Source organism: Diaphorina citri, unplaced genomic scaffold (genome assembly GCF_000475195.1).
Source record: "Diaphorina citri unplaced genomic scaffold, Diaci psyllid genome assembly version 1.1 scaffold315, whole genome shotgun sequence".
Classification (NCBI taxonomy): Eukaryota; Metazoa; Arthropoda; class Insecta; order Hemiptera; family Psyllidae; genus Diaphorina; species Diaphorina citri.
The window spans coordinates 84321-110457 of NW_007377750.1; the positions used below are offsets into that span (position 1 = coordinate 84321).

The 26137-nt window shown below is 37.2% G+C and overlaps 3 protein-coding genes and 1 long non-coding RNA gene across 4 annotated transcripts; 2 read left to right on the top strand and 2 right to left on the bottom strand.

Moving 5' to 3' along the window:
* On the top strand, positions 1 to 23380 carry LOC113466709. Its single transcript, XM_026822321.1, has 4 exons — positions 1 to 139; positions 8333 to 8584; positions 20659 to 20825; positions 22647 to 23380. Exons 2-4 carry the CDS (start codon positions 8523 to 8525, stop codon positions 22739 to 22741), a joined length of 324 nt encoding a protein of 107 aa, XP_026678122.1. The 5' UTR covers positions 1 to 139; positions 8333 to 8522; the 3' UTR covers positions 22742 to 23380.
* On the top strand, positions 11817 to 16091 carry LOC103507462 (dual specificity protein phosphatase 21-like). Its single transcript, XM_008471934.3, has 3 exons — positions 11817 to 12145; positions 13535 to 13751; positions 15537 to 16091. The coding sequence occupies exons 1-3, from the start codon at positions 12045 to 12047 to the stop codon at positions 15852 to 15854; spliced, it is 636 nt and encodes a 211-aa protein (XP_008470156.1). The 5' UTR covers positions 11817 to 12044; the 3' UTR covers positions 15855 to 16091.
* On the bottom strand, positions 19249 to 21449 carry LOC103507466 (ATP-binding cassette sub-family G member 1-like). The gene is made up of 2 exons (XM_008471938.3): positions 21180 to 21449; positions 19249 to 19751 (listed from the first exon to the last, which is right to left on the bottom strand). The coding sequence occupies exons 1-2, from the start codon at positions 21413 to 21415 to the stop codon at positions 19517 to 19519; spliced, it is 471 nt and encodes a 156-aa protein (XP_008470160.1). The 5' UTR covers positions 21416 to 21449; the 3' UTR covers positions 19249 to 19516.
* Positions 21706 to 24221, bottom strand: LOC113466710. The gene is made up of 2 exons (XR_003391030.1): positions 23946 to 24221; positions 21706 to 21832 (listed from the first exon to the last, which is right to left on the bottom strand). It is a non-coding gene; the product is annotated as an uncharacterized LOC113466710 (long non-coding RNA).
* Between the last annotated feature and the right edge of the window lie 1916 nt (positions 24222 to 26137).

Below are 26137 nucleotides of genomic sequence, written 5' to 3' on the forward strand. Positions count from 1 at the left end.
ACGGCCTTTTCTGATGTCCTCCGCCTACAAACAAAAGTTGGATGATAAATTTCATTAGTATAATCATGTTCTTCTACAAAATTATTCAGTATTCTGCGCTGGCAAAGAAAGTTACAAGTATCACGGCAGGATAAACAAGGTACGTGCATTCTGTTCTTATCTATAAACTAAGTTCAGTATAGGAGTGTCAAGTACATTTACTCATTATAGTCATTATGTATTTTCGGACACAAAAGGGTTGAAAACTTGAAGAGGGAACAGTTAAAGATAGAGTATTATCCGCGCGACGTTCCAAGAAACTTCCCATTCTCCTCAACCCTTCCTGATTTTGATATATTTGTATTTTGATCAATCTATAAACTAAGTTCAGTATAGGAGTGTCAAGTACATTTACTCATTATGTATTTTCGGACACAAAAGGGTTGAAAACTTGAAGAGGGAACAGTTAGATAGAGTATTATCCGCGCGACGTTCCAAGACACTTCCCATTCTCCTCAACCCTTCCTGATTTTGATATATTTGTATTTTGATCAGCGGCCTATGAAAATCCAAGAGTGTTGAACAATGTACAAAAACTCTCAAGCCATGAAAAAGCGAAACGTTCTTTCTTCATAAGAAGAGCTACATAATAAAAAGATGAACAATAAATGAAATGGTAAAAAAAACGGTCGTTTCCATACGTATATGGCAATGGTTTTTCATTTTGTATGACGTCGCGTACCGATGATCGAAAACTCATGGTTTTCTTTCAACAAATAGGACAGTGCAGGGATCTCTAGATTTTTCTGCACCTAGTTGACTGGATGATGCAATCTCACGCTCACCCATACTGGGATCTTAAGATGATCCTAATTGTCTTCCAACAGGTTCAAAAAATGTTACGGTCGTTTCCATACGTATATGGCAATGGTTTTTCATTTTGTATGACGTCGCGTACCGATGATCGAAAATCATGGTTTTCTTTCAACAAATAGGACAGTGCATGGATCTCTACATTTTTCTGCACTTAGTTGACTGGATGATGCAATCTCACGCTCACCCATACTGGGATCTTAAGATGATCCTAATTGTCTTCCAACAGGTTCAAAAAATGTTTAGCCGACAAAACTTCTCCTGATCAATACTCGTTTCAGTTATCTCTCTCCTCTCTGTGACTGCAACGACAAGAGCGTCTACTTTGAACACTTTAGACGCGTCAAATCTGGACGTAATAGAGAAGGATGTGACTCCTTTGGCTTGGCTATTCATGCCTCCTATCCCACCAACGTCAGTGACTATCTGTGACTACGGTTATTTAGGGAACCCGTCATTGTAAGGGCCGGTTTCTAACATCCTCTGTTGACTCGCGAGTTTGTAAACCAATGGTTTACCCAAAGTCCGGATCGGAACAGAAGACTCTTGGTCAGGAAGCTACGAATTACCAATTTTTAGCTTGTGCGAAGTTCTCTAAGGAAATTTCTGTTTCATGAAGAACAGAATACAATACGAGTAGGTATGTCAATCGACATCGACTGGATACCCATGTACATATGTAAGTAGATTCACAATTATTATAGTAGGTATCCATTTTGTATGTCATTGAGCGTCCTCAAAAACAGTAAGTTTACGTAATGCCCAAGTACAGGGACAGCAGAGGATTATCCTGTGAGGATGTCAGAAACGTTCGTGTTTTTAGGTGGTTATAGTTGTCGATGTACAAAATAGCGCCAGTTGTGGAATTTTAAGGTCTGGAAGAAAGCAATACAACCTCAGATTTGGATTTTTCACAACATTTTTCATAGAAATCGAGCTTTTAATCATAAATTTTACCCAAATGCATCTGCTCCATTATTATAGTAGGTATCCATTTTGTATGTCATTGAGCGTCCTCAAAAACAGTAAGTTTATCTATCAGTGTCAACATTAATTTCTCCTGAGTCATGAATATTATGAACACTTTATCTTAAATATTGAAAACAAAACCGGTAAGCTCAATTTCATAATTTATTTCAGGGCACATGCGAGGAGTCCTAAAAATGAAATAAAATTTAATGGTCAAATGTGAAGAAGGTCAAGAAAGACTTTGCAGATGCTTATATATTTTTTATAGCCAGGAATATCCCTAATTTATGTCTTAACATTTTCGTTGTCAACAAATAAAATTTAATGGTCAAATGTTAAGAAGGTTAAGAAAGACTTTGCAGATGCTTATATATTTTTTATAGCCAGGAATATCCCTAATTTATGTCTTAACATTTTCGTTGTCAATACGTCAACCCTTTTTTTTACGAAAAGGTCATCGTGATTGAACCCCCAACCAGTTTTGAGAATGTGCTGTAAAGTTTCGACTGCGTTAATAAGGATTTGATTGAAAGGGGTCATATTTGAGAAGGCTAGTTATCTTCTGATGGACGGTTTGTTTGACAGGACATTTACGGGTCAAACATTTGAAGTGTTGATGAGCAGTTTTACCGCGAGGACAGGTTTGCTGTTGATTTATCTTTAGATGGTGTTTTCAGTCCATTAGTGGATCAGTGTTCAAATATTCAGCACTTCTATTATGATTATTAATGATTGGCTGGCGTTGTAATGTCAACAAGTTTGTCATTAATTCATGTGTAGCTTCAGCAGGATTTGACTGATATCTTCAATCTATTTGACCAACATCTCTCGAAAGTCTTGCATAAATCATGTTCATATTGTTCATCCATTGAAATTTTAGCAAACTTCTTGATGCTGTGTGATCTCCTTTTCTTGGTTAACATTCATGCCTATACCTGGCAAACTTGGCAGCATCAGGTATTGCATATCTTATTAAATTTATCCAGTATTATCACACTCCCCTCTAATCTAAATAATTGTGGCTTTGTTACAACTGGGAATGAAATTATGTCTCTGTCAGGCATCTATCATGAATTAATTTTTCAATTAATTTTGGGAGGTCTTGAATATTTGAATCTCACTTGTTTTCCTCCTCCACTTACACCTCAACATCTCTTTTAATGGCTTTGTTACAACTAGGAATGAAATTATGTCTCTGTCAGGCATCTATCATAAATTAATTTTTCAATTAATTTTGGGAGGTCTTGAATATTTGAATCTCACTTGTTTTCCTCCTCCACTTACACCTCAACATCTCTTTTAAAATATTAATTATTCTACGTAATCAGTGGCTGAATTAAAAGAATATATTGGGAGCCATTTCCTTACAGGTAGGCACCAAGTAGAGTAGAAAACCATGGAAATGTTTGTTATGGTTACATTTGTGATGTTCGGAATACCTATACCTCAAAACTGCCAAGAGAACTGTCACTCATCTTGTTCATTAAAGCTAAATCACTCTTGTTCATTAGAGCTAAATCAGCAAAATCAGATTTAGTCAGCAAAGTGGCATTAGTCTTATCTGGTTAATTCAGGATTTGACATTTCTAAATATGTTTCCGATTTCAAATAAATCCAACAAATAAATTTACTACGAATATGTATTTCCATTCGCCACTTGGAATTCGGGCATTCGTATGTACCAAACATTTCTTTCTGAAAAAATGCCAAATTATCTCAATAAAAATTTCTTCGTGTCATGATGTTTTACAATTATTCAACGTGTATGAATGATGATAAACTGTTGCTTATCCCCTTCGAATGGGACGTCCAGTTATCCACTCTTTACTTGCTTGCCAGTTTTTTATCTTACTTAGTGAATGATAATCCTCATTTTGAAAGACTCTCAGTTCCTCAAGCTGGTTAATAACTTCCTTATACTCTTGATGATATGCATCAATCAAAGAAACTTTGCTAAGAAAACTTGGCTTCAATGTTTTGTCAACTGAGAGTTTCTTGAGTAAATCATAGGTACTTTGCACCTTACCAAATAAATTCTCCGACTTGGCAGTCAGCAGCTTCAACTTGACATCCGTCATGATTGACTCACAATGCAAAGATCCAGGTTCGATGCTTGACGAGATCCGGGACCCGTATGACCAAATGGTGTGATAAAGGGTTCGAAGGACCAAATGAATGTGATAAACTGTTGCTTATCCCCTTCGAATGGGACGTCCAGTTATCCACTCTTTACTTGCTTGCCAGTTTTTTATCTTACTTTGAATGAAAAGAGATTGAACTTGTATAATACAAAGGAATGAAAGGAATGGACTTTATTGAGAACAAAATGTAGACACGAAGAAAAACTTGAGGTTTCATCGAAGCCTAATGTTTTTTCTGTCTACTATGTTTCTAATTGGGAAGATCCGTTCTATTTAGCTTTTTTATGGTATGAAAAATGTGCGTTTAACAGTTGGTTTGGTTAGGTTGTAATGAAATTTCTCTTAGTTTTTTCTGTCTACTATGTTTCTATTTGGGAAGATCCGTTCTATTTAGCTTTTTTATGGTATGAAAAATGTGCGTTTAACAGTTGGTTTGGTTAGGTTGTAATGAAATTTCTCTTTGACATTACAGTGTTGGTATCAACAAGAAAGAATTTCGGAACTCTGATGGGCTCCTCAAATCTGAGACCAATTTTTCGTGAGTTAGGGATAAGTATCTGCTCTGTGTTGCCTGTACTCGGAAAATCTCATTTTTTCTGCCTTTGTGTGTAATTCTGAATTCTGATTCTTGTGAGGTCTCTTAATCCCTGGTAATTTTTCCGCCCATTTAGTTGAGATGTTAATGTAAACACGAACGTTCACGCTTTATTTTTACACTCAATTAGAGTTGCATCTTGTATGCATGTTTTGTTCTTATATTTTACAATAATGTGTGTTAGTGTACGTTCTTTACACTATCATAACAGTCGGTCAGTCATTTTGTATGATTGTTCAGTGTCGTTCTCGAGCAATTTATGATATGATTTAGCAGGCTCCTGGGTCCATATCTCCATAGTGGCGTCCCCCTTGCTAAGAAATGTAAAAAATAGATAATGTGTCTGTACTGTCTCTGTGGGGGTTTTTTATGACACAAGTCTGACAAGTTCTAAAATATCTAGACCATTTCACTATGGTTTATCACCACCTGCACATCTATTTTGATTGCCAATTTCACTTTTTAGTAGTCTACAACAAGTTGTGTTGTACTTTGCTCAGATAGTATGTAGGTATGTTGCTTATTAGACAAGCCTTTGATTTTTTACATATTACCAAACTTAGCTGTTCATTAATTTCACTCCATTTTTAATGTATTTCCCGATTTCCAAGAGTATACGCGCAATCTCCAGTTTAATTAGTTGCATTTGAAGATAACTTTTCCTCTGGCTGGGGACTTTAAACAGGGAGTAGACTAGTCTGGCTGATGGGCTTTGAACAAGGAGGATAACGGTCTCAAAGTTCCCTTCATTCATAAAGTGCGAAGGGCATCCCCTCGTAGTGTTAGTGCGAATTTGATATCTCACTAAACCAGGTTTAGCGAGAGTACAGCTGAGTGCGAAGGGCATCCCCTCGTAAATTTTTTGTAGCCAAAACCAAATGCAATCACCCTAGAGGACTGATTGAGAGGCTGATGAAAAACGCAGACCCCGCTCCGTTTGAACACGGGAAAAGGTGAATTAGTGGGATAATTTTTCCTCAGGTACCTACCTTCTCCATGACTGAGGTTAGCTTTCATAATAAGTATACTTACCTGTCGTAATAAAGATTATAATTGAAAATAATGGTCACTAAAATCCAAGGATGACGGTGTTTTTCATCATTATTACATGCAATAAAAACATCATCATTATGCAACACCCACCTTACACTTCATTACTTGAAATAATTGAAATATCACCGTCAAAATATAACGAGCACATTGGTATAATTACTCACCATATTCTAAATCTGGTTCGATTTTATTTCCTGGGTCGAATCAATAAGGGTTGAAAATTTGTAATTTCCTGGGTCGAATCAACAAGGGTTGAAAAATTGTAAGCTGGTAAGCCCCAGGTTTAGCGAGATATCAAATACCCCCTTTTAATTTTCCAGCAGGTATGCAATCCTCAACAAATCCTAGATCTGGAAAGGGTCTGTTGCACTCTTAATACAAATTTCAAGATTGGATTTTCATGTTTTTATTATTATAATTATTATTATTTAATCTAAAAGACAATGAAAAACATACCTACCACCTACCAGGAGGTCTCTTTAACCCAGACTTTAAAGTGCTATTAAGAAGATGCCACAATTTTCCTTCTCATTTTTCCTCCTACAGCCTGCTATAGGTAATAGGTACATATGTTGAAATATGCTACGTACAAAGAGTCAAATAAACCGAAATATTTGTTGGAATTCCAAGCATGACGGGCCGCATATTCATATATCACACTCCACTTTCCGCTCTGCAGCGTACAATTTCTTCAAAAATAATGGTTTCGCTTTTTATGAAACGTTTTGTTTTTCGACCGCGTAAATACATTCTTCAACCCTACTTAATTATAACCGAGTACTTAACGTAAAGTAGATAAGATTAGGTCAGGGAAATGCAGGCACGTTTTGTAATGCCCAAGTTCCAAACATACCTACCACCTACCAGGAGGTCTCTTTAACCCAGACTTTAAAGTGCTATTAAGAAGATGCCACAATTTTCCTTCTCATTTTTCCTCCTACAGCCTGCTATAGGTAATAGGTACATATGTTGAAATATGCTACGTACAAAGAGTCAAATAAACCGAAATATTTGTTGGAATTCCAAGCATGACGGGCCGCATATTCATATATCACACTCCACTTTCCGCTCTGCAGCGTACAATTTCTTCAAAAATAATGGTTTCGCTTTTTATGAAACGTTTTGTTTTTCGACCGCGTGAATACATTCTTCAACCCTACTTAATTATAACCGAGTACTTAACGTAAAGTAGATAAGATTAGGTCAGGGAAATGCAGGCACGTTTTGTATACGTAATGCCCAAGTACAGGGACAGCAGAGGATTATCCTGTGAGGATGTCAGAAACGTTCGTGTTTTTAGGTGGTTATAGTTGTCGATGTACAAAATAGCGCCAGTTGTGGAATTTTAAGGTCTGGAAGAAAGCAATACTTTCTGAACACAGGCCCGAAAAAAGGGCTTTTAATTCTTGGTCAATCTTAGTACCTCCTGAACTGAGGGTCTTAGAAATCAGTGGAGCCCATAACTTAAATTAATGTGATCACTGCCCCGCCCCTTTTTCGTTTGAAGAAGCTGCACCGTAGATTTGTTTTGGCCTTACATATCAGATTCTTTGAATTTCTTGTATACGGGTATCATTTGGCCCTTATTTCTAGTGAAAGTATGCATCGAAGAGAGAATGAAAGGAGAACATTACCTGCATACATATTATGTAATATGTACAATGTACGTATACTTCAAAGATTACTCGTAGAATCTTTTTTGGATGTGATGCCACGAGTTCGGAATATAAGGGACAAGACTTCAAAAATGTCCTCAATTCATATAGTTGACCACAAAAGCTATGAAATGAGAGGTGTTGGACATTATTTCTCCCTCCCGATCTACCCAAGAGACAAAAGCGTGAAATACTTTAGAATTCTTGCTGCCCTATTTGGCGAGAAAACAAAACATCCTAGTTTCCATGTCAATGCATATGCATCTTGCTTGCACAACACACGACTTTTCATAACTTTAATTAGATCACTAGGTATTTAGCATGGTTTAAAAAACTTTTATAAATGTACAATCGAAACTTTGGCCAATCCTGAGTATGTATTTGCGGCCATTATTCGGGGCATTTTTTTTAAAAAGCTCGAAAAAGTCCACTTTTCCTGCTTTTCTCAGGACTTTAGTTTTTGACCCAAATCGCTTAAATTTTGCAGTGAAGTAAGTACACTTGTACACATGTCATCTCTGCATAGGAGCGTATGTTGCCCTATATCCCTCAGAAAATCACCACGAAGTATACAGATCATATCTTTGCACGTTGAACATGATGAACGAGCATTCATAAAGCAACGAACGTTTAAAACATCTTCATACCCTCAAGAATTTTATCGGCGTTTTGGCCTTACATCTCAGATTCTTTGAATTTCTTGTATACGGGTATCATTTGGCCCTTATTTCTAGTGAAAGTATGCATCGAAGAGGGAATGAAAGGAGAACATTACCTGCATACATATTATGTAATATGTACAATGTACGTATACTTCAAAGATTACTCGTAGAATCTTTTTTGATGTACAAAATAGCGCCAGTTGTGGAATTTTAAGGTCTGGAAGAAAGCAATACTTTTTGAACACAGGCCCGAAAAAAGGGCTTTTAATTCTTAGTCAATCTTAGTACCTCCTGAACTGAGGGTCTTAGAAATCAGTGGAGCCCATAACTTAAATTATGTGATCACTGCCCCGGTTCAAAAAATGTTTAGCCGACAAAACTTCTCCTGATCAATACTCGTTTCAGTTATCTCTCTCCTCTCTGTGACTACGGTTATTTAGAGAACCCGTCTTTGTAAGGGCCGGTTTCTACCATCCTCTGTTGACTCGCGAGTTTGTAAACCAATGGTTTGATCGGAACAGAAGACTCTTGGTCAGGAAGCTACGAATTACCAATTTCTAGCTTGTGAGAAGTTCTCTTAGAAAATTTCTGTTTCATGAAGAACAGAATACAATACGAGTATGTCAATCGACATCGACTGGATACCCATGTACATATGTAAGTAGATTCACAATAGAACAGTTGCGCTTACTTGGGTGATGTTTCAAAGTTAATAAGCTGGGAAAATGAGGGATTCCGGAACTTTTCTTTTTCTTCCACGACTTCTAGATCCCGACTAATCCCGAGATAAATCGATTTAAAAAAATCCGGTACATCTTGAACTCTGACGTCACGGCATACGCTCCCGTACGCGATGACGTCACATCAAATGTTCCAAGCAAAGCTCCCTCACAGGCAACAATAATCTGTTTGTGCGCATGCATTTCTGCGCAATTCATGTTTGTGCGCATACGTTTCTGCGCATCTCCTAAAGTCTGACGTCAGAGTTCATGCCCAAGTTCCCAAGTACAGGGACAGCAGAGGATTATCCTGTGAGGATGTCAGAAACGTTCGTGTTTTTAGGTGGTTATAGTTGTCGATGTACAAAATAGCGCCAGTTGTGGAATTTTAAGGTCTGGAAGAAAGCAATACTTTCTGAACACAGGCCCGAAAAAAGGGCTTTTAATTCTTGGTCAATCTTAGTACCTCCTGAACTGAGGGTCTTAGAGATCAGTGGAGCCCATAACTTAAATTATGTGATCACTGCCCCGCCCCTTTTTCGTTTGAAGAAGCTGCACCGTAGATTTGTTTTGGCCTTACATCTCAGATTCTTATGTGATCACTGCCCCGCCCCTTTTTCGTTTGAAGAAGCTGCACCGTAGATTTGTTTTGGCCTTACATATCAGATTCTTTGAATTTCTTGTATACGGGTATCATTTGGCCCTTATTTCTAGTGAAAGTATGCATCGAAGAGAGAATGAAAGGAGAACATTACCTGCATACATATTATGTAATATGTACAATGTACGTATACTTCAAAGATTACTCGTAGAATCTTTTTTGGATGTGATGCCACGAGTTCGGAATATAAGGGACAAGACTTCAAAAATGTCCTCAATTCATATAGTTGACCACAAAAGCTATGAAATGAGAGGTGTTGGACATTATTTCTCCCTCCCGATCTACCCAAGAGACAAAAGCGTGAAATACTTTAGAATTCTTGCTGCCCTATTTGGCGAGAAAACAAACCCTCAATTCATATAGTTGATCACAAAAGCTATGAAATGAGAGGTGTTGACATTATTTCTCCCTCCCGATCTACCCAAGAGACAAAAGCGTGAAATACTTTAGAATTCTTGCTGCCCTATTTGGCGAGAAAACAAAACATCCTAGTTTCCATGTCAATGCATATGCATCTTGCTTGCACAACACACGACTTTTCATAACTTTAATTAGATCACTAGGTATTTAGCATGGTTTAAAAAACTTTTATAAATGTACAATCGAAACTTTGGCCAATCCTGAGTATGTATTTGCGGCCATTATTCGGGGCAATTTTTTTAAAAAGCTCGAAAAAGTCCACTTTTCCTGCTTTTCTCAGGACTTTAGTTTTTGACCCAAATCGCTCAAATTTTGCAGTGAAGTAAGTACACTTGTACACATGTCATCTCTGCATAGGAGCGTATGTTGCCCTATATCCCTCAGAAAATCACCACGAAGTATACAGATATCTTTGCACGTTGAACATGATGAACGAGCATTCATAAAGCAACGAACGTTTAAAACATCTTCATAACCTCAAGAATTTTATCGGCGAATGCCATAATATTAAAATTCACGTGGGAATTGCAATAATCAAAATGTTTCAACCAGGTGTGCGAAACGTTTTGCAATATCTTTATCTCATGATTTGACCCACCCAAATATCACATTGATTACAGTCCTATAAAACTTTCAGAAAAACCAGGGCCATAACCGGTCCTCGGGACTTACTCCAACAATGGATCCCTCACAACCTTTTTTACAAACAAGAATACTAGGCAGTTTCAGCTGACCTACTCTAGGTAGGTAGGTACTTGTATTTTATTTGCTTTTTGGGGAAAAACTGTTTTGGCTCGGGCGCTGGCCAACCTGGACCGAATGCACACATCAGAAAGATGCTCTACTCACTGAACCAATCTACAGATTTTAGAACTTCACACCAAAATCAAGGTTACAATGTATCAATTTGCCAAAATCCATTCTGTTGGTGTCTACAATCCCACAATAGCATCGGTGATGTCGATCCGAAGCTTGAGAAACATATTGTTGTCATAAAGGCATCATAATTTATTATTTGCATAAGTTTGATCTCCATGTATTATCACAGGATTTTTAATGACATATCTCGCTGCCATCTTTGGCAAATAAAAGACCGAGGAATTAGGAAACTCGATATTTCTAAATGACCCACCATAGTAGAGACTATAACATCGCCAAAATAAGGTCTCAATGGTCTCGAAGGGACTCAATGGACTTATTGAACCAAAAAACTAATTATTGCAGAGATTAAACGATAGACAAACCAAAAAAGAGAGAAAAAGTCCCACGGTTCTTTTAAAACAAGGCTCACAGGCTCCAGAGAGGGCCCTCCTTACTCTACTTATGATGCCTCTCACCTGTGCAAATAATCTCTTTTCTAAAGCATCTGTTGTTGCTTTTATATTTTTAGGTCATCTGGTAAAGTGTTTGAAACACCCATTTCCTGTTTGAAAACTGCTTTAGTTATTATTGCCTATAGTGTTTACTTCTCATCGTGTGTGAGTATGCATTTTAAGCAAAACCCTTTACTGTTTTTGTTTTCACTCAAAACTGTGCACTTACTTGGAAACGAGAGATAAGTCAACTTTTGGTACACTAGGTCATTTGGACGACCATATTTTAAATCTCCACAGCATTGATGGACTCTGTATGGCCAATAGATCAGTAATAGAACGCTCACCCCAGCCGTCCAGGTAATGGCCATACTCAGTACTCACTGTACTTGAGTAGAAAACGAAAGGGAGGGCTCGCTTTCCCGAGACACTGTTATGTGGCTGGTGCTTAACTGTTTACATACTGAGAGCGAAAATACTTCGAAGGAGAATTTTAATTGAGGGCAAAACGAAATGGGCATAAAACCGTCGAAAACATATGGAACACATTCCAGCACAAATATGCGACTTGGCATGAAATTATGTATGTTAAAACAATACGCCTCACGCAATACACACACACTCGACATTTCTTGGCGCAACCTTGTTTCGAAAATAAGGCGAATAAAAAACGCGGCGTAGTTAAAATTCCGCACATTCCGATGTGGTGATTTAGTATGTTTACAATGCTTCTGCGCTTGCCCTAACAGGTAACGGAATTCTTGAGTTTGGCGCCCTAACGAAAATATTTTTTACTTTCTTCCGATAAGAACGTCGAAAATTCCAACAGTTTCAATCAAAAAGCAGAACTTATCATTTTGGTGATTTGAATATTTTTTCTCAAGTGTTTATATTTTTTATCGATCTTTTCGTAAAAATATTAAACCCATTTAGCAATTTATTTCTTTACCTACATTTATTTAATTGTTATAATATTACATTAATTTACACTAAACACCAGCACTATGAAAACGGAGGAAATTTTCCAAGAAAATGTCAAAAAGCCGTGGCAGTTCTTCAGTTCTACCAAAAACCATCCGCAGATTTCATCTAATTCGTCACAATTGTAAGTCCAAGTTTAACTCTGTTCAGTTTTAATATTAACCTACTTTTATGTTCATTTGTAAGATTTGGAATTGAGCTTTAGTACAAAAGTACATTTATCCATCTACAACTGCTTGTTTAAAATAAAGTTCATCTTGTTGAGGAGACTACTAGATCTAAGGATTCTGGATAGGTTTCATTGTCTGGGATAGACAATCTTACAGTGATACAGGCTCATGTAGGTTGTACCTACTAAAGAAGGTTGAAGAACAGCCAAAAACGGCCGCATTCTTCGATCTGCTTGTTTAATGTGTTACTGCCATGTAAAATTGAAAATGAAAGACATTTAAAAATTTCTTTAGATCAACCAGCCTTGCATGTCACGCTATCCCAAAATGCGATTAAATGTTCTATTAAAATATCAGACAATATTTTATTACTTTGTAACTTCATATCAAGCATGAGAATTCGCTTTCGCCAACTTCACTGTCTTCTTTCCGTCTGATGGTGACAGCAATAATTTTAAATTCTTTACTCTTCTTGTCAAGTTGATCTTTGAAGCCGTAATAAATTGGAAGAGAAAACGAGAGGAAAAATGTTAAGCCGCTACATAATTACATTCTAAAAACACACATTTTAATGTGGTTTGAAATACTTTATTAAATTTAAATAGTAGGGGGAAAAATAACAATAAAGAAGCTATTCTTGTTTCCGAAGTTTATTTTGTTCATTTTGTTTCCAACATGTTTTGATTTTTAAAATAGACAGGAGCCGCTACATAATTACATTCTAAAAACACACATTTTAATGTAGTTTGAAATACTTTATTAAATTTAAATAGTAGGGAAAAAAATAACAATAAAGAAGCTATTCTTGTTTCCGAAGTTTATTTTGTTCATTTTGTTTCCAACATGTTTTGATTTTTAAAATAAGTTTGAAATACTTTATTAAATTTAAATAGTAGGGGAAAAAAATAACAATAAAGAAGCTATTCTTGTTTCCGAAGTTTATTTTGTTCATTTTGTTTCCAACATGTTTTGATTTTTAAAATAGACAGAGCTATTCCATCTAAGCTAGAGCTGCTGAAAGTAAACATTTCCACTTGAAATATTTTCGTCCATTATCCCAATAGGGAGAAATAATGCGTGATTATGTGTAGGGCTAGGGACTAGAGACTAGCCTATGTACGACCTTGTGCAGAAGTACTTCTCATAACAGGTCTGTCCTATTCTCTCTCCGCTTTCAACTAAGTCAAAGTTTCTACTTGAATATGTAGGGCTAGGGACTAGAGACTAGCTTATGTACGACCTTGTGCAGAAGTACTTCTCATAACAGGTCTGTCCTATTCTCTCTCCGCTTTCAACTAAGTCAAAGTTTCTACTTGAACACCAATGTCTTCTGCTTTCCCCAGATTCGAAGTAACAGAAGTATGTCCAGGATTGTTACTATGTGGTGCCACCATGGTAGGGCGTACAAATCATCCCGTCACCTGTATAGTCAATGCCGCCCCTGAATTGCCTGATCCGCCCCTGGCGGATACTATAAAAACAGTCAAAATACACATCCTAGACAGCGCCACAGAACCTCTCGATTCCTATTTCGACCAAGTGGCCGATTTAGTTCAAAAAGTAAGTCGAATCTTGTGGAACACATTAATTCCTAGTTTCAGAATTTGGATACTTGTGTGTCTCTCCACCTTTTTCTATAATTTGGTCTCAAGCACCCTAAAAAAACTAGGGTCTTTAAGTTTACAAGGAGGGAGTATAGCGTCTCCACTAAATTTTATTCTGAATCATTCTAGACGAAAAAGGACGTCAAATGAAATGGGGTTTTTGCGTCTCCATCGATATTATCAGTGTCCATTGTCCGTGAACGGTATGGTTTTATTCCTTTAGGGAAAACACCCATAATATCCATAGTGTGACCTCAATAGGTAAGTAGGTTTTTACTGCAGAAAGATGGCAGCCTTACGAGTCGCGTGTTTTCTGAAAGTTTCGTCATCATCAGTATCATCCCTGTTATTATTTTCTTCTTCCCGAACTTTGACATATTTTTCCTTTGTTTTTACTTTTTACTAAAAGTTTTTCTATTCAAGACCAGAAATAGCTGCACGCAAGCACGACATTTTTTACAGTATTTCTATCTAGCTATCTGGAGATTTTGTCGTGTTTTCTAAACTTGGAGGTTGAGGGCCAACTAGGCGATGGTACAGCATGATGCCAAAAAAATCACTATTCACCAATAAACAAAGAATTACGGAAGTAAATTTTGCCAGACATCATAAATCTCTTTCAGTTAGGTGCATTTATGAGGTGCTCTCGCATATAATTACGTACATCAGGTTACTCTTATTTTTGAGGAATATACAATTCCTCAAAAATGAACTGCTAAGTCAAAAGTCAATATTATATAATAAATTCAAATATAAAATCAACCGACAATCCTGTAAAAATATTTCACCATATTTCAGTTATTCTTCGGAACTTTGACGTGAACTTTGAGACCTTTTCATTCAAAAAGGGACTGCTTGAATGTGACTTTCCCCCAATATTTCAAATGCACATTTGCACACACTCTAAGTGCAATTTCGTTTGCTTAATTTTCCGTTACGAAAATTCTGGCCTAATGTTTTGCTAATTCCCATTTTTTGGCACCCGAACAGAAAATACATCATTCATTTGTCCTCTCGTTTTTCTAGTGTTATTGTGGTATAACTGTGTGTTTGTGTGGAGGAATGTGTGTTGTTTAATGTTATCAATGAAGTACCCTGTGTTGTTTTATGTTCTCTAGGTTCATTCATTTTTAACGAGGAAAGGTGTTTAGTATAAAGTGTTTTGTTTAGTGACAAGATAGGTAGTGTTAACCTGATTGATGCTCCCAGGAGCGTATCTAGTAGGTCTCTTTCTAAATATTTGAGTAGTTCAGAAAGTTGCAAACCTGGCCAAAATTGTCCCTTACTTTTAATATGTCTCTCCTCTAAAAAGTTACCGAAGTATGGTCCAATTTGAGCCTTTCATCACATTATTTGAAGAAAGGGAATGCGGAAAGACCTGCACGTCGTGATGGTATTCCAAACATTTATGCACATCTCACCTTGAGGAGGTGATAAAAATAATAAAATGATATGAAGGTGACAGAAGATCGTGTGATGCAAAAGTCAATTGAGGTCATTTGAATCTGTTTTTGAGTTTGAGTTATTTATTTCTTTAGCAACATTTTAATTTATTTATTTATACTGAGGAATGCAATTTGTGCGATGATGATTGTTTTTTATACCCTCTTCAATCTGATGAATATCATGATATTTATTTCGACGACCTTTCCTAAACTCCAATATAGTGTACCTTGTTTTTGTTCATGACTTGAAGCAAGAGAATTTTCACACCTCTAATAGTCTCATGATTCTGTTTCAGATCAAGGATGAAGGCGGTTGTACACTCATACATTGTGTGGCCGGGGTATCCCGATCTGCCTCGCTATGTCTCGCCTATCTGATCAAATACAACCAGATGAATTTCCACCAAGCATTCCATTACTTGCGCTCCCTGAGGCCGTGCATTCGACCCAACTTGGGCTTCTTCAAACAGCTGATCAATTATGAGAAGCGATTCTACGCAGAGTCCAGTGTTGAGATTGTGTACAATGCGGCTGCCCAGACCTACATTCCCAGTGTGTATGAGGAGGACTACAGCAATATGTTGACCTACCAACGGTATTGTGGTCGCCACTAGTACGGGAATGATCGTCCTATGGATTCGCCTCTAATGGTACTGGAGAAATATTGTGATATTTTTTGAGACTTGATCTTGACAAAGTATTAATAATTTTAGTCTTTTTCAGATCAAGATCTATTGATGAACCGCTAGGTTTAGATTTCCTTTCTTTTAGGTATTTTTCAGAATAATTGTGATCAATCTAATTAGATATTATGCTTGATTAGAATGATTTTTTAGTACCTCCTTCTTATTGAAGTCCCTTTACTCCCACACTCTAAACAAGAATCAATCACTACTGGTATACATAATGTATCGAATCTCTCAGGAAATTTTGAGCAACCAGAGACGAAAGATAAAGTTCTGAAAACCGTGAACTTCTTTTGACCTTTTTTTCATTCTTCAATGTGGCTAGACAAACTCCGACCTGACGAAAATCAAAGGGTAACTTATTGTATCAAAAGTCACTTTGTAAATAATAAGCTATCAGATACTCAGATTCAAGCTTCCAAAAATTGTACATATAGAAGGGAGAAATCTTTGCACGTTGAACATGATGAACGAGCATTCATAAAGCAACGAACGTTTAAAACATCTTCATAACCTCAAGAATTTTATCGGCGAATGCCATAATATTAAAATTCACGTGGGAATTGCAATAATCAAAATGTTTCAACCAGGTGTGCGAAACGTTTTGCAATATCTTTATCTCATGATTTGACCCACCCAAATATCACATTGATTACAGTCCTATAAAACTTTCAGAAAAACCAGGGCCATAACCGGTCCTCGGGACTTACTCCAACAATGGATCCCTCACAACCTTTTTTACAAACAAGAATACTAGGCAGTTTCAGCTGACCTACTCTAGATAGGTAGGTACTTGTATTTTATTTGCTTTTTTGGGGAAAAACTGTTTTGGCTCGGGCGCTGGCCAACCTGGACCGAATGCACACATCACTTGTATTTTATTTGTTTTTTTGGGGAAAAACTGTTTTGGCTCGGGCGCTGGCCAACCTGGACCGAATGCACACATCAGAAAGATGCTCTACTCACTGAACCAAGGGGAAAAACTGTTTTGGCTCGGGCGCTGGCCAACCTGGACCGAATGCACACATCAGAAAGATGCTCTACTCACTGAACCAATCTACAGATTTTAGAACTTCACACCAAAATCAAGGTTACAATGTATCAATTTGCCAAAATCCATTCTGTTGGTGTCTACAATCCCACAATAGCATCGGTGATGTTGATCCGAAGTAAGGTTACAATGTATCAATTTGCCAAAATCCATTCTGTTGGTGTCTACAATCCCACAATAGCATCGGTGATGTCGATCCGAAGCTTGAGAAACATATTGTTGTCATAAAGGCATCATAATTTATTATTTGCATTTTCTGCATTTCGCATCTCCGCGGCAAGTGCTACTCTGATTTATTGTCCGACAGGCGTTCTTTATTCGTATTCCATTGATCCGAAGCTTGAGAAACATATTATTTGCATTTTCTGCATTTCGCATCTCCGCGGCAAGTGCTACTCTGATTTATTGTCCGACAGGCGTTCTTTATTCGTATTCCATATAAAGTAGCTGCCATGGGCTCTAAGTACCCAAGTACATTATGAACGAATGCTTATTTGATATCATAATATAATAAAATATATTAATGGAGATATATTTATCGTCATTTTTCGTATGAATAATGTGCTTTTTAATTACATCTAATTGAAATAATAATTGTGCTTATTTATACTGCTCGAATAGAGTTTTGGTGTGTGAAGTCAACTTGGTACACTAGGTCATTTGGACGACCATATTTTAAATCTCCACAGCATTGACGGACTCTGTATGGCCAATAGATCAGTAATAGAACGCTCACCCCAGCCGTTCAGGTAATGGCCATACTCATACTCAGTACTCACTGTACTTGAGTAGAAAACGAAAGGGAGGGCTCGCTTTCCCGAGACACTGTTATGTGGCTGGTGCTTAACTGTGTACTCACTGTACTTGAGTAGAAAACGAAAGGGAGGGCTCGCTTTCCCGAGACACTGTTATGTGGCTGGTATTTACAGAGAGAGTTTACAAAATATATGTCATTTTATTGATATACCTACTCAATATTTACAGAAATTTAAATCTTTAGTTTCGTACTGAGGCATTTGTTATGCCATTTTAAGTGTTAATGCCAGTTTAATTGTTATGCCAGTGTTCGGTATCAGTTCCATGTAGTCGTAGTTAAGGTGGCAGGCGAAACCTTCCTCTTTGTAATGGTGGGATTCCACACTCAAGCCATTTGCTCAAACCGGTTTGCACAAGTGAGTCGTAGCGTGTGAACGCAGGCTTGAAGATTGCACAAGCCAAAAAATTGTTTCTAGGTTCCTCTCACAAATTTGTGGAAACCGGCATGTGCAAGCCAGTTTGTGCAAATGCTTGTAAACCCACCTTAACTCCCCAATCATCACAATACAGCCTGCCTATAGTTAGATTGGATAGTAAGCCTGCCTATAATCTAGTAACCGTTTTGTCCCCAGTTCGAATACCGCTCGTGGTGAACTTTATCCTAAACTGCCTCCTATCCAGCCCTCCTCTCTTTGATGCTAACGTTTTCAGTCCGATGGTCTGAGCAACACTATTATACCCACTGGTTCAAGAAAATTGTCCGCCTCGCGCCGGACCAAATATCAAATTCGTTTTGAATTCTTCTGGACCAATGGTTCGATGGGGTGGCAAATCTGGTCCGCCGGACCAAATTTTAGCCAACAAACTAGTCCGGTTTACCAAATTTTGGTCCAGAGAATGGTCCGGTCCGTCTAATCAGCTAATGTGTAGTCCCCTTTACGTTTCCCTCTATCAAACTTTTTTAGCTAAATCCCCTTTAGGGGTGAACTATTCATTTCTAACAAAAGTCACAACTTTGGGTCGGAGTTTTTGTTTTTGTAAGAAGTACAATGTACTGAAGAGGCGCTTTAAAGCTGAGGAGGTGAAGAGAAGTTAATATCACGAGATTATAGTGGCACAGGGCGTTATACTAGTGATCTCAATGTCATTGATATGGCGGATCTAGAATCATCAGAGAATTCACTTTACTTTTCATTTTCAGTGGAAAGGAAATTCCACACGAGGGAAACGGTTAAAGCTGCGGTTACACTTGATGAGAAATGAAAAAGAATTCGCTTTTGAGGGTAGGTAATTGTTTTGTTGTAGATAGCTTCTACCTCTAGTCAGTCTGGTTGAAATGTTCCTGGCTTTGATGAAAGCCACGACAAGCGACGCAAAATAGCACTTTGCTTGTGGAAATTTAATGCGAGGAATCGGGGCGAGGACAGTGTGCGAAATTTAGTGCTTACTTTAGCCGCAATTGGATTGTTCGATGAACTTTTCTAGGTAGGTACAAAATAATATGGTACTTGAATGCTATATTAAACTGATTGTAGGATGTGTCATTTGCGTATGATGTTGTGTGATTCATAATATTTATTTTATTTATTTTTTTTCCTGTCACATAAAGAGATTTACTTGAGGGCTTTATTCAAAATAAGGTAGCTGTTCAGTTGGTATTTGGTATAGGACCATTATAGGGTAACACGCCAAATTTTATTTTTCCTACTGTGGCTGCGTGGCACAGATCACAGAACTACTAGAACTAGTAATGTTTATTAATTATTGTCACGAAATTTATCTCTCAACCTCGAAACACCATTGTCATTTCACCAGTCAAACTCACTATTGCCTCCTTGTCACTTTTGGAGAAGAGTGAGGGGTCCAACTTTAGCCTGGCTGCTACGTAGAGAGATTCTTGCACGGTAAACACGGGGAGCATACCGAATTCCTGTGTGATATAGCAGATGGAGGAGCGATATTTGGAGATATTCCTTTGTCTGCCGTTGAGCAAAATTTTGCCCGAGACATCCTTCTTTCTGAAATATAAACAATCGAGAGGGTCTGTCAGCAGAATGTCCAATTGTTCTAGTAGGTATCTATATTATACGTACATAAGAGCCCAACTTAGATTTACATCTTACAATAAAATTACACTTTAAATTTAATAGTTTATTCAATTATGTATTCAGTTTATTTCTAACCAAAAAAGAACGTTTTATGTCACCAAAACCCTTCACTTCCAAGGTACGCCTCTACTTTGTCAGTAGTCTTTCATCATTCATCTCAAAACCTGGTTTCCAAAAGAGGACATAGATACTGAAAAGGCCAATATGTCTAAAGCTAGAGGGGTGCTATGCTAAGGGGGGCGAGAGGTGAGGGCCTTAGAGGATAGAGAGATAGTAAACATTTTATTGATCGAGAAACTCTTACGCGGAGGGTGAAAGTACAGAAACTCTCCTGTTTTTAAAAAGCGGGAAATGTTTTCACCAGCGTTTTACTCAGAAAGGAAAGTACCTTTTCAAGATTTCTAGGTTAAGGACCGTGTCAAGTATCCTTTCACTTTCATGAAACCACGATCGTGTTTGTGTACAATGTAGATTTGTATATCATATTATGTACTTTAATCTGACCAATACTGAAATTGCAGATACATATGTATCATACTCGTATTTAAGTCACTTCAAGGATAACTTACATGTATCATTATGTATTCAGTTTATTTCTAACCAAAAAAGAACGTTTTATGTCACCAAAACCCTTCACTTCCAAGGTACGCCGTGCTGCGGTTGGTAATATTTTGACCGTTTTTTGGCGGTTTTTAGCTATACCGACTAAACGGTTAGAGATATTGTAAAAGTTACAATAGAAGAACACGTAAATAAGCATCATTCAATAGGATAAGGAAAGTCGTGTGATGTTCACACCAGATATTTTTTTTTCCAGGTACATACAGATTCAACGAACTGTGAAAATCTGCTTCAAACAAGCCCTCAACATCCAATTTTTTGTCGACTACTTATGGCAAATCAAATCAAGCAGTCATCCAAGTTACGGATTTCTCGAAATGCAAGATTTGAGAATATGTTTGTACTGGACAGTGGACACGGAAAGTAAGTTTTGAACCAAAGATCTTGTGCAGAGTAGCAGTAGCACCAACTTATCCTTAAACATTTCCGCTTACCTCCTGAATCGTTTCCATTTTCCGAAGTTTCGTATTTTTTCGACTTTTCACAAATGGGTTCGTCAAAAAAGTCGCCCACTTTTACATGTATCCCCATTTTAATGTCCTATAAAGTCTCCAACCCCCAATATGTCAAATCAGAACCTACCTGAACCCGGTCAAAATGTTCAACAGCGAACTCTTGCCGGCTCCCGAGGGCCCCAAAATTGCCGACAACCACATGTATCCCCATTTTAATGTCCTACAAAGTCTCGTACCCCCAACATGTCAAATCAGAACCTACCTGAACCCGGTCAAAATGTTCAACAGCGAACTCTTGCCGGCTCCCGAGGGCCCCAAAATTGCCGACAACTTTCCGCGCCGAAATCTTCCAAAGACGTTCTTCAAAATGTACTTGTCGTGCGATTTCTTCTTGATGTGATAGGTGAGGTCTTCAAATTCGACAGTTATGCCGATGCTATGTTTGTCCATCATGTTTTCCAGCTCCACATGGCTGGCGTCAATGACTTGTGACGTCATGGTGGGATGTTGTCTTCCAGAAAGGTGATCTGTTCTTGTAATTACTATTGCATTTTTGGCCAATGGATTAGACAGTCTGGAGGTCGATGAATGGATCAAATTGTCATTCCTTGTACATAATATATGGTTCAAATTAGGTGTCCAATGGCCATTACTTCAGCAACCGGCAGCAGTTGCCTGGTTGGTCTTTTATTCAAGGAGCAGTCCTATGGTTCAAATTAGGTGTCCAATGGCCATTACTTCAGCAACCGGCAGCAGTTGCCTGGTTGGTCTTTTATTCAAGGAGCAGTCCCTTTGAATGTGTCGTCCCTTGACTGCTTCCGTCTTCTTAGGTATTTAACGGAAAATGTGGTCCTGTATCACACACAAATAAGCATCTAACATCTCATAGTGTGCAAGTATTTTTCCTGTATGTTCCTGTAAAATTAAAAGATAGTTTCAATATTAATAGGTACATTCATAGGTATACCTTGTAGGTGCTATCATCTTTAATGAACATTACTTCTAATTTAGTGTTCCTTTCATATTAATTTTAGGTAAGTTTAATAACCACTCGCTATTAAATTGGTAATTTCGTTTGTGTTGTCTACACATTCAATTCATCAGGTAGTTAGGTAGCTTCAGTGTGGTTATGTTATTCAGGTCAAAATCGTATTACCTCATACCTAGACCAATCTGGTACTTCTTCGACAGACTTCACCAATATCTACGAGAAATAGAGTACCTAGTTATTTACTATGATTTAGATTTTAGAGTATCTAGTTATTTACTATCACTCACGACGATCACATTATCAGAGGCTGCGGTGGGTGGTATTTCAATTGACGTAGCTACTCATTAGCTGATGACTCGTGATGATTTTCCATTCGCAGTAAGGTACCACAAAGTCGTTTGTCTAATGATAGTAATGATACAGATGTATGTACTAATGTACCTACCTAGATACCTATTAGAAGACGCAAATCTCAGAATCTCAGATCTTTCACGGAAATAATTACGTACCATGCCAAATGTACTGAAGTCTGTAGGTATCTCCCTACAAAACAAAGACAACATATTTATTGGTACTGAACCAATCATCAATACTCTGAAAGAGATTTTTCCTAGTTTGTAAGCGCTAGGTCGCGAGTTCGATTCTCGCCCGGTGCGGACTTCATCCTAAACCGATAAGGTTCGTTCTCAAAGTGGCTGGCTTTCTCCTATCCTGTACTCCTTCTCTCTTTGATTTCAGGACCATTAGACCTCGGTTGTTACAGTTCCCGCTATCAAATCTTCAAGAAAAAAAATCTTCAAAACCCTCAAACAGATTCTTTCAAGAAGTTTTGAACAAAATGGAATGGATTACTTCATAGTTCATAACCATTACCTCTGCACAAGAGCAGCATAAAAGGGGCGGATGACTCAATTGCTGAGGTCAATCTGCTGCAAGAAAACAAGTTCTATGCTAAAACTAGCATCACTTGGACTTAACTAGGAATATGCAGCTGGTTGGCTCGTTGAGATCATAAAGAACCTGAGTAGAGTGCCAAATAAGTCTTGGAAGAGTAAAGGGAATAAAGGTTTATTACCATATCCATAGGTAGACTTGTATACGTAAATAGTGTACCTTCGAGTATAGTGTAAATGTTTTATTGTACCGGGTATACCTGATAGGGGACTTGATGAAATGAGCATTATGCAAGTGGCAAATTGGAATTGCATTAGATATTGACATAAACATCACTGAGTATTTACCTACACCGGTTTGTCATGATTTGCTTCATAATGGTATTTGAATTTGATAATAGATGTTTTTCAAGTAGGTAATCAGTGACCTGTTTTATTATGAACTGAATCCTCTCTGATCCACTTTCATCTGCTTGGTGTTACCAGAATTCACCCGGGATTTTGAACGAAAGAGTTTGATGCTTTGATGAAGAATTTATCTAGAAAATTGATAGTAAATGATTTGACATTTGACGCCTAGTGGTTGTGTTATTCTTGGGTAGGTACTTGAACCTGACTAGGAACAAGTGTAGATATTTCGGATCGAACTTATATCGTATATATATCGTGGTAGAGATTCATTTGAAACTTCCATTTTTGAAGTACATCTACATATTCGTATTCTCGCGAATATACATATTGCTTTAGTTCCCTACTATTCACGAACCTTGATATCAGTAAATAAATACTTGGGGTTGGTTGAAAAGATGGATTATTCTTGGGTAGGTACTTGAACCTGACTAGGAACAAGTGTAGATATTTCGGATCGAACTTATATCGTGGTAGAGATTCATTTGAAACTTCCATTTTTGAAGTACATCTACATATTCGTATACTCGCGAATATACATATTGCTTTAGTTCCCTACTATTCACGAACCTTGATATCAGTAAATAAATACTTGGGGTTGGTTGAAAAGATGGAAGCTACCTTATTAAATTAGTAAAAAAAAAATAATAATAATTAGGTAATACGAGTATCTAATAATATTTAAAATCAAATCAACAACAACTCAAAGTCCGAAAGTAAATACACAAATACTTACGCAAAACAATGATCTATCACAAAGTGAAACAAAGACCTAACAGGCTGATCCTGTGAACTGGCGAACTTATCAGCAAGTACTATCTAAAGTTGACCAACAACAAAAGACAGAACGAACACTGAATTTTAAAATGTTTGAAAATAAGGAAAGTAAAAATACGCGAGTACAGGAGAATATCGCGTACACGCTAGCAAAACGAGACTCTGTGTTCCTGTTCACAGACAGCGTATACAACTACAGCCAGATTGAAAAGTGGAGATATTCTTTATCTTGGATACAATAATATGTTGCAGTGTGTTCCTGTTCACAGACAGCGTATACAACTACAGCCAGATTGAAAAGTGGAGATATCATTCTTTATCTTGGATACAATATGTTGCATGAAACATGCTACATGGGATGTATCCCGTCATGCTATGGAAATTAGACTGATAACTTATCAGGGAGGTTTTGTAACTGCGTGTTCTGTTTCCATCTCCAAAAGTATGACCAGTCGTACTGAGGCATTTGTTATGCCATTTTAATTGTTAATGCCAGTTTAATTGTTGTGCCAGTGTTCGGTATCAGTTCCATGTAGTCGTAGTTAAGGTGGCAGGCGAAACCTTCCTCTTTGTAATGGTGGGCTTCCACACTCAAGTTCTGTCGTTTTAAAAGGGTTTATTTAGACCTTGGCTTGACTATAAATTTAGTTTACTGTTTTTAAAATTTAAATATTATAGATAAACTGCGACATTTCTAACTCGAGTTTAAATTTTCCGGTGTGTCATAATTGCATGTGTCAGATGTAAGGCCCGATAACACTTTGGTCTAGTTTAAATAGTACAACATTATGTATTGAACAAGCCACGAGTGACAGTGAATATGACCCAAGATATACATATATTATAAGTATACATGCCACACATTTAAAAGTTTCACGTTTTCCGTAAAAGCTACTTATGAATTATAAATTCCGAAAGTAGTGTTTTATTGTTAGCGCAATTTTCGCGTACTATTCAAATAAAAGCCATCCGAATATAGGTATCGTAAAATATGTAGGTACTCTGAAACCCATTATGCCTAATTATACTTCAAAGTGGTTGCGTGACCCTAGTCCCTTCAAATTAGGTGCACGAATATTTCCTAACTATTTTACTATTGATTTGGCCTCCACCTTGCGCTTGATTAGATGTTTTGTCACAGAAATTGACCCTGTGGTCAAGCCGTGGGAGTCAAGTCCTCTGTAGACCACAAGCTACCCGCCACTTATAGGGTACCTATTGCTACTGCCATTTACTGCTATAATTAGTAATTTGATTGTGCTATACTCTGAATATTTCCTTCGTGATCTGCTGAGGTCGGGTACCTATTGCTACTGCCATTTACTGCTATAATTAGTAATTTGATTGTGCTATACTCTGAATATTTCCTACGTGATCTGCTGAGGTATTCTCATTCCCAGTTTAGACAAGACAAAATAATAATATGGTACTTGAATGCTATATTAAACTGATTGTAGGATGTGTCATTTGCGTATGATGTTGTGTGATTCATAATATTTATTTTAATTTAATGTCACCTTTATTTAATTTATTTATTTATTTCACTTTCTTCGTTCTGTCGTTTTAAAAAGGGTTTATTTAGACCTTGGCTTGACTATAAATTTAGTTTACTGTTTTTAAAATTTAAATATTATAGATAAACTGCGACATTTCTGTCTAATTTTATATCATCAGCATAATTAGGTATTCATTTCTCCCTTGTAATTTTATTGTGTGATACCTAAATGAAAAGGTAATATTTGTAGATTTTTGTAATTGATTATTTATTTTTTATTTAATAATTTATTTTTTGTTTAATAAAATAAGATTATTAATTACATTACCTGAATTACTAATTCTTTTTGCTGTGTGCTATCGAGGGGAAAGAAGAATAATAAAAGACACTAGGTATTTATTTACAGAGAGAGTTTACAAAATATATGTCATTTTATTGATATACCTACTCAATATTTACAGAAATTTAAATCTTTAGTGAAATAAGTGAGTAGATACCTGTTAGACCTGTTACTTCGGAGGTGTAGTGGTCTGGTAATCTGGACGGATCCTAAGAGATTTTTTGGGGGATATAAGCTTGACTCTTTTCACAAAATATTGTGTGAAGTCCTCAATTTCACCTACCCACGCCACTTTTTGGCCTGCTCCACTGATTCT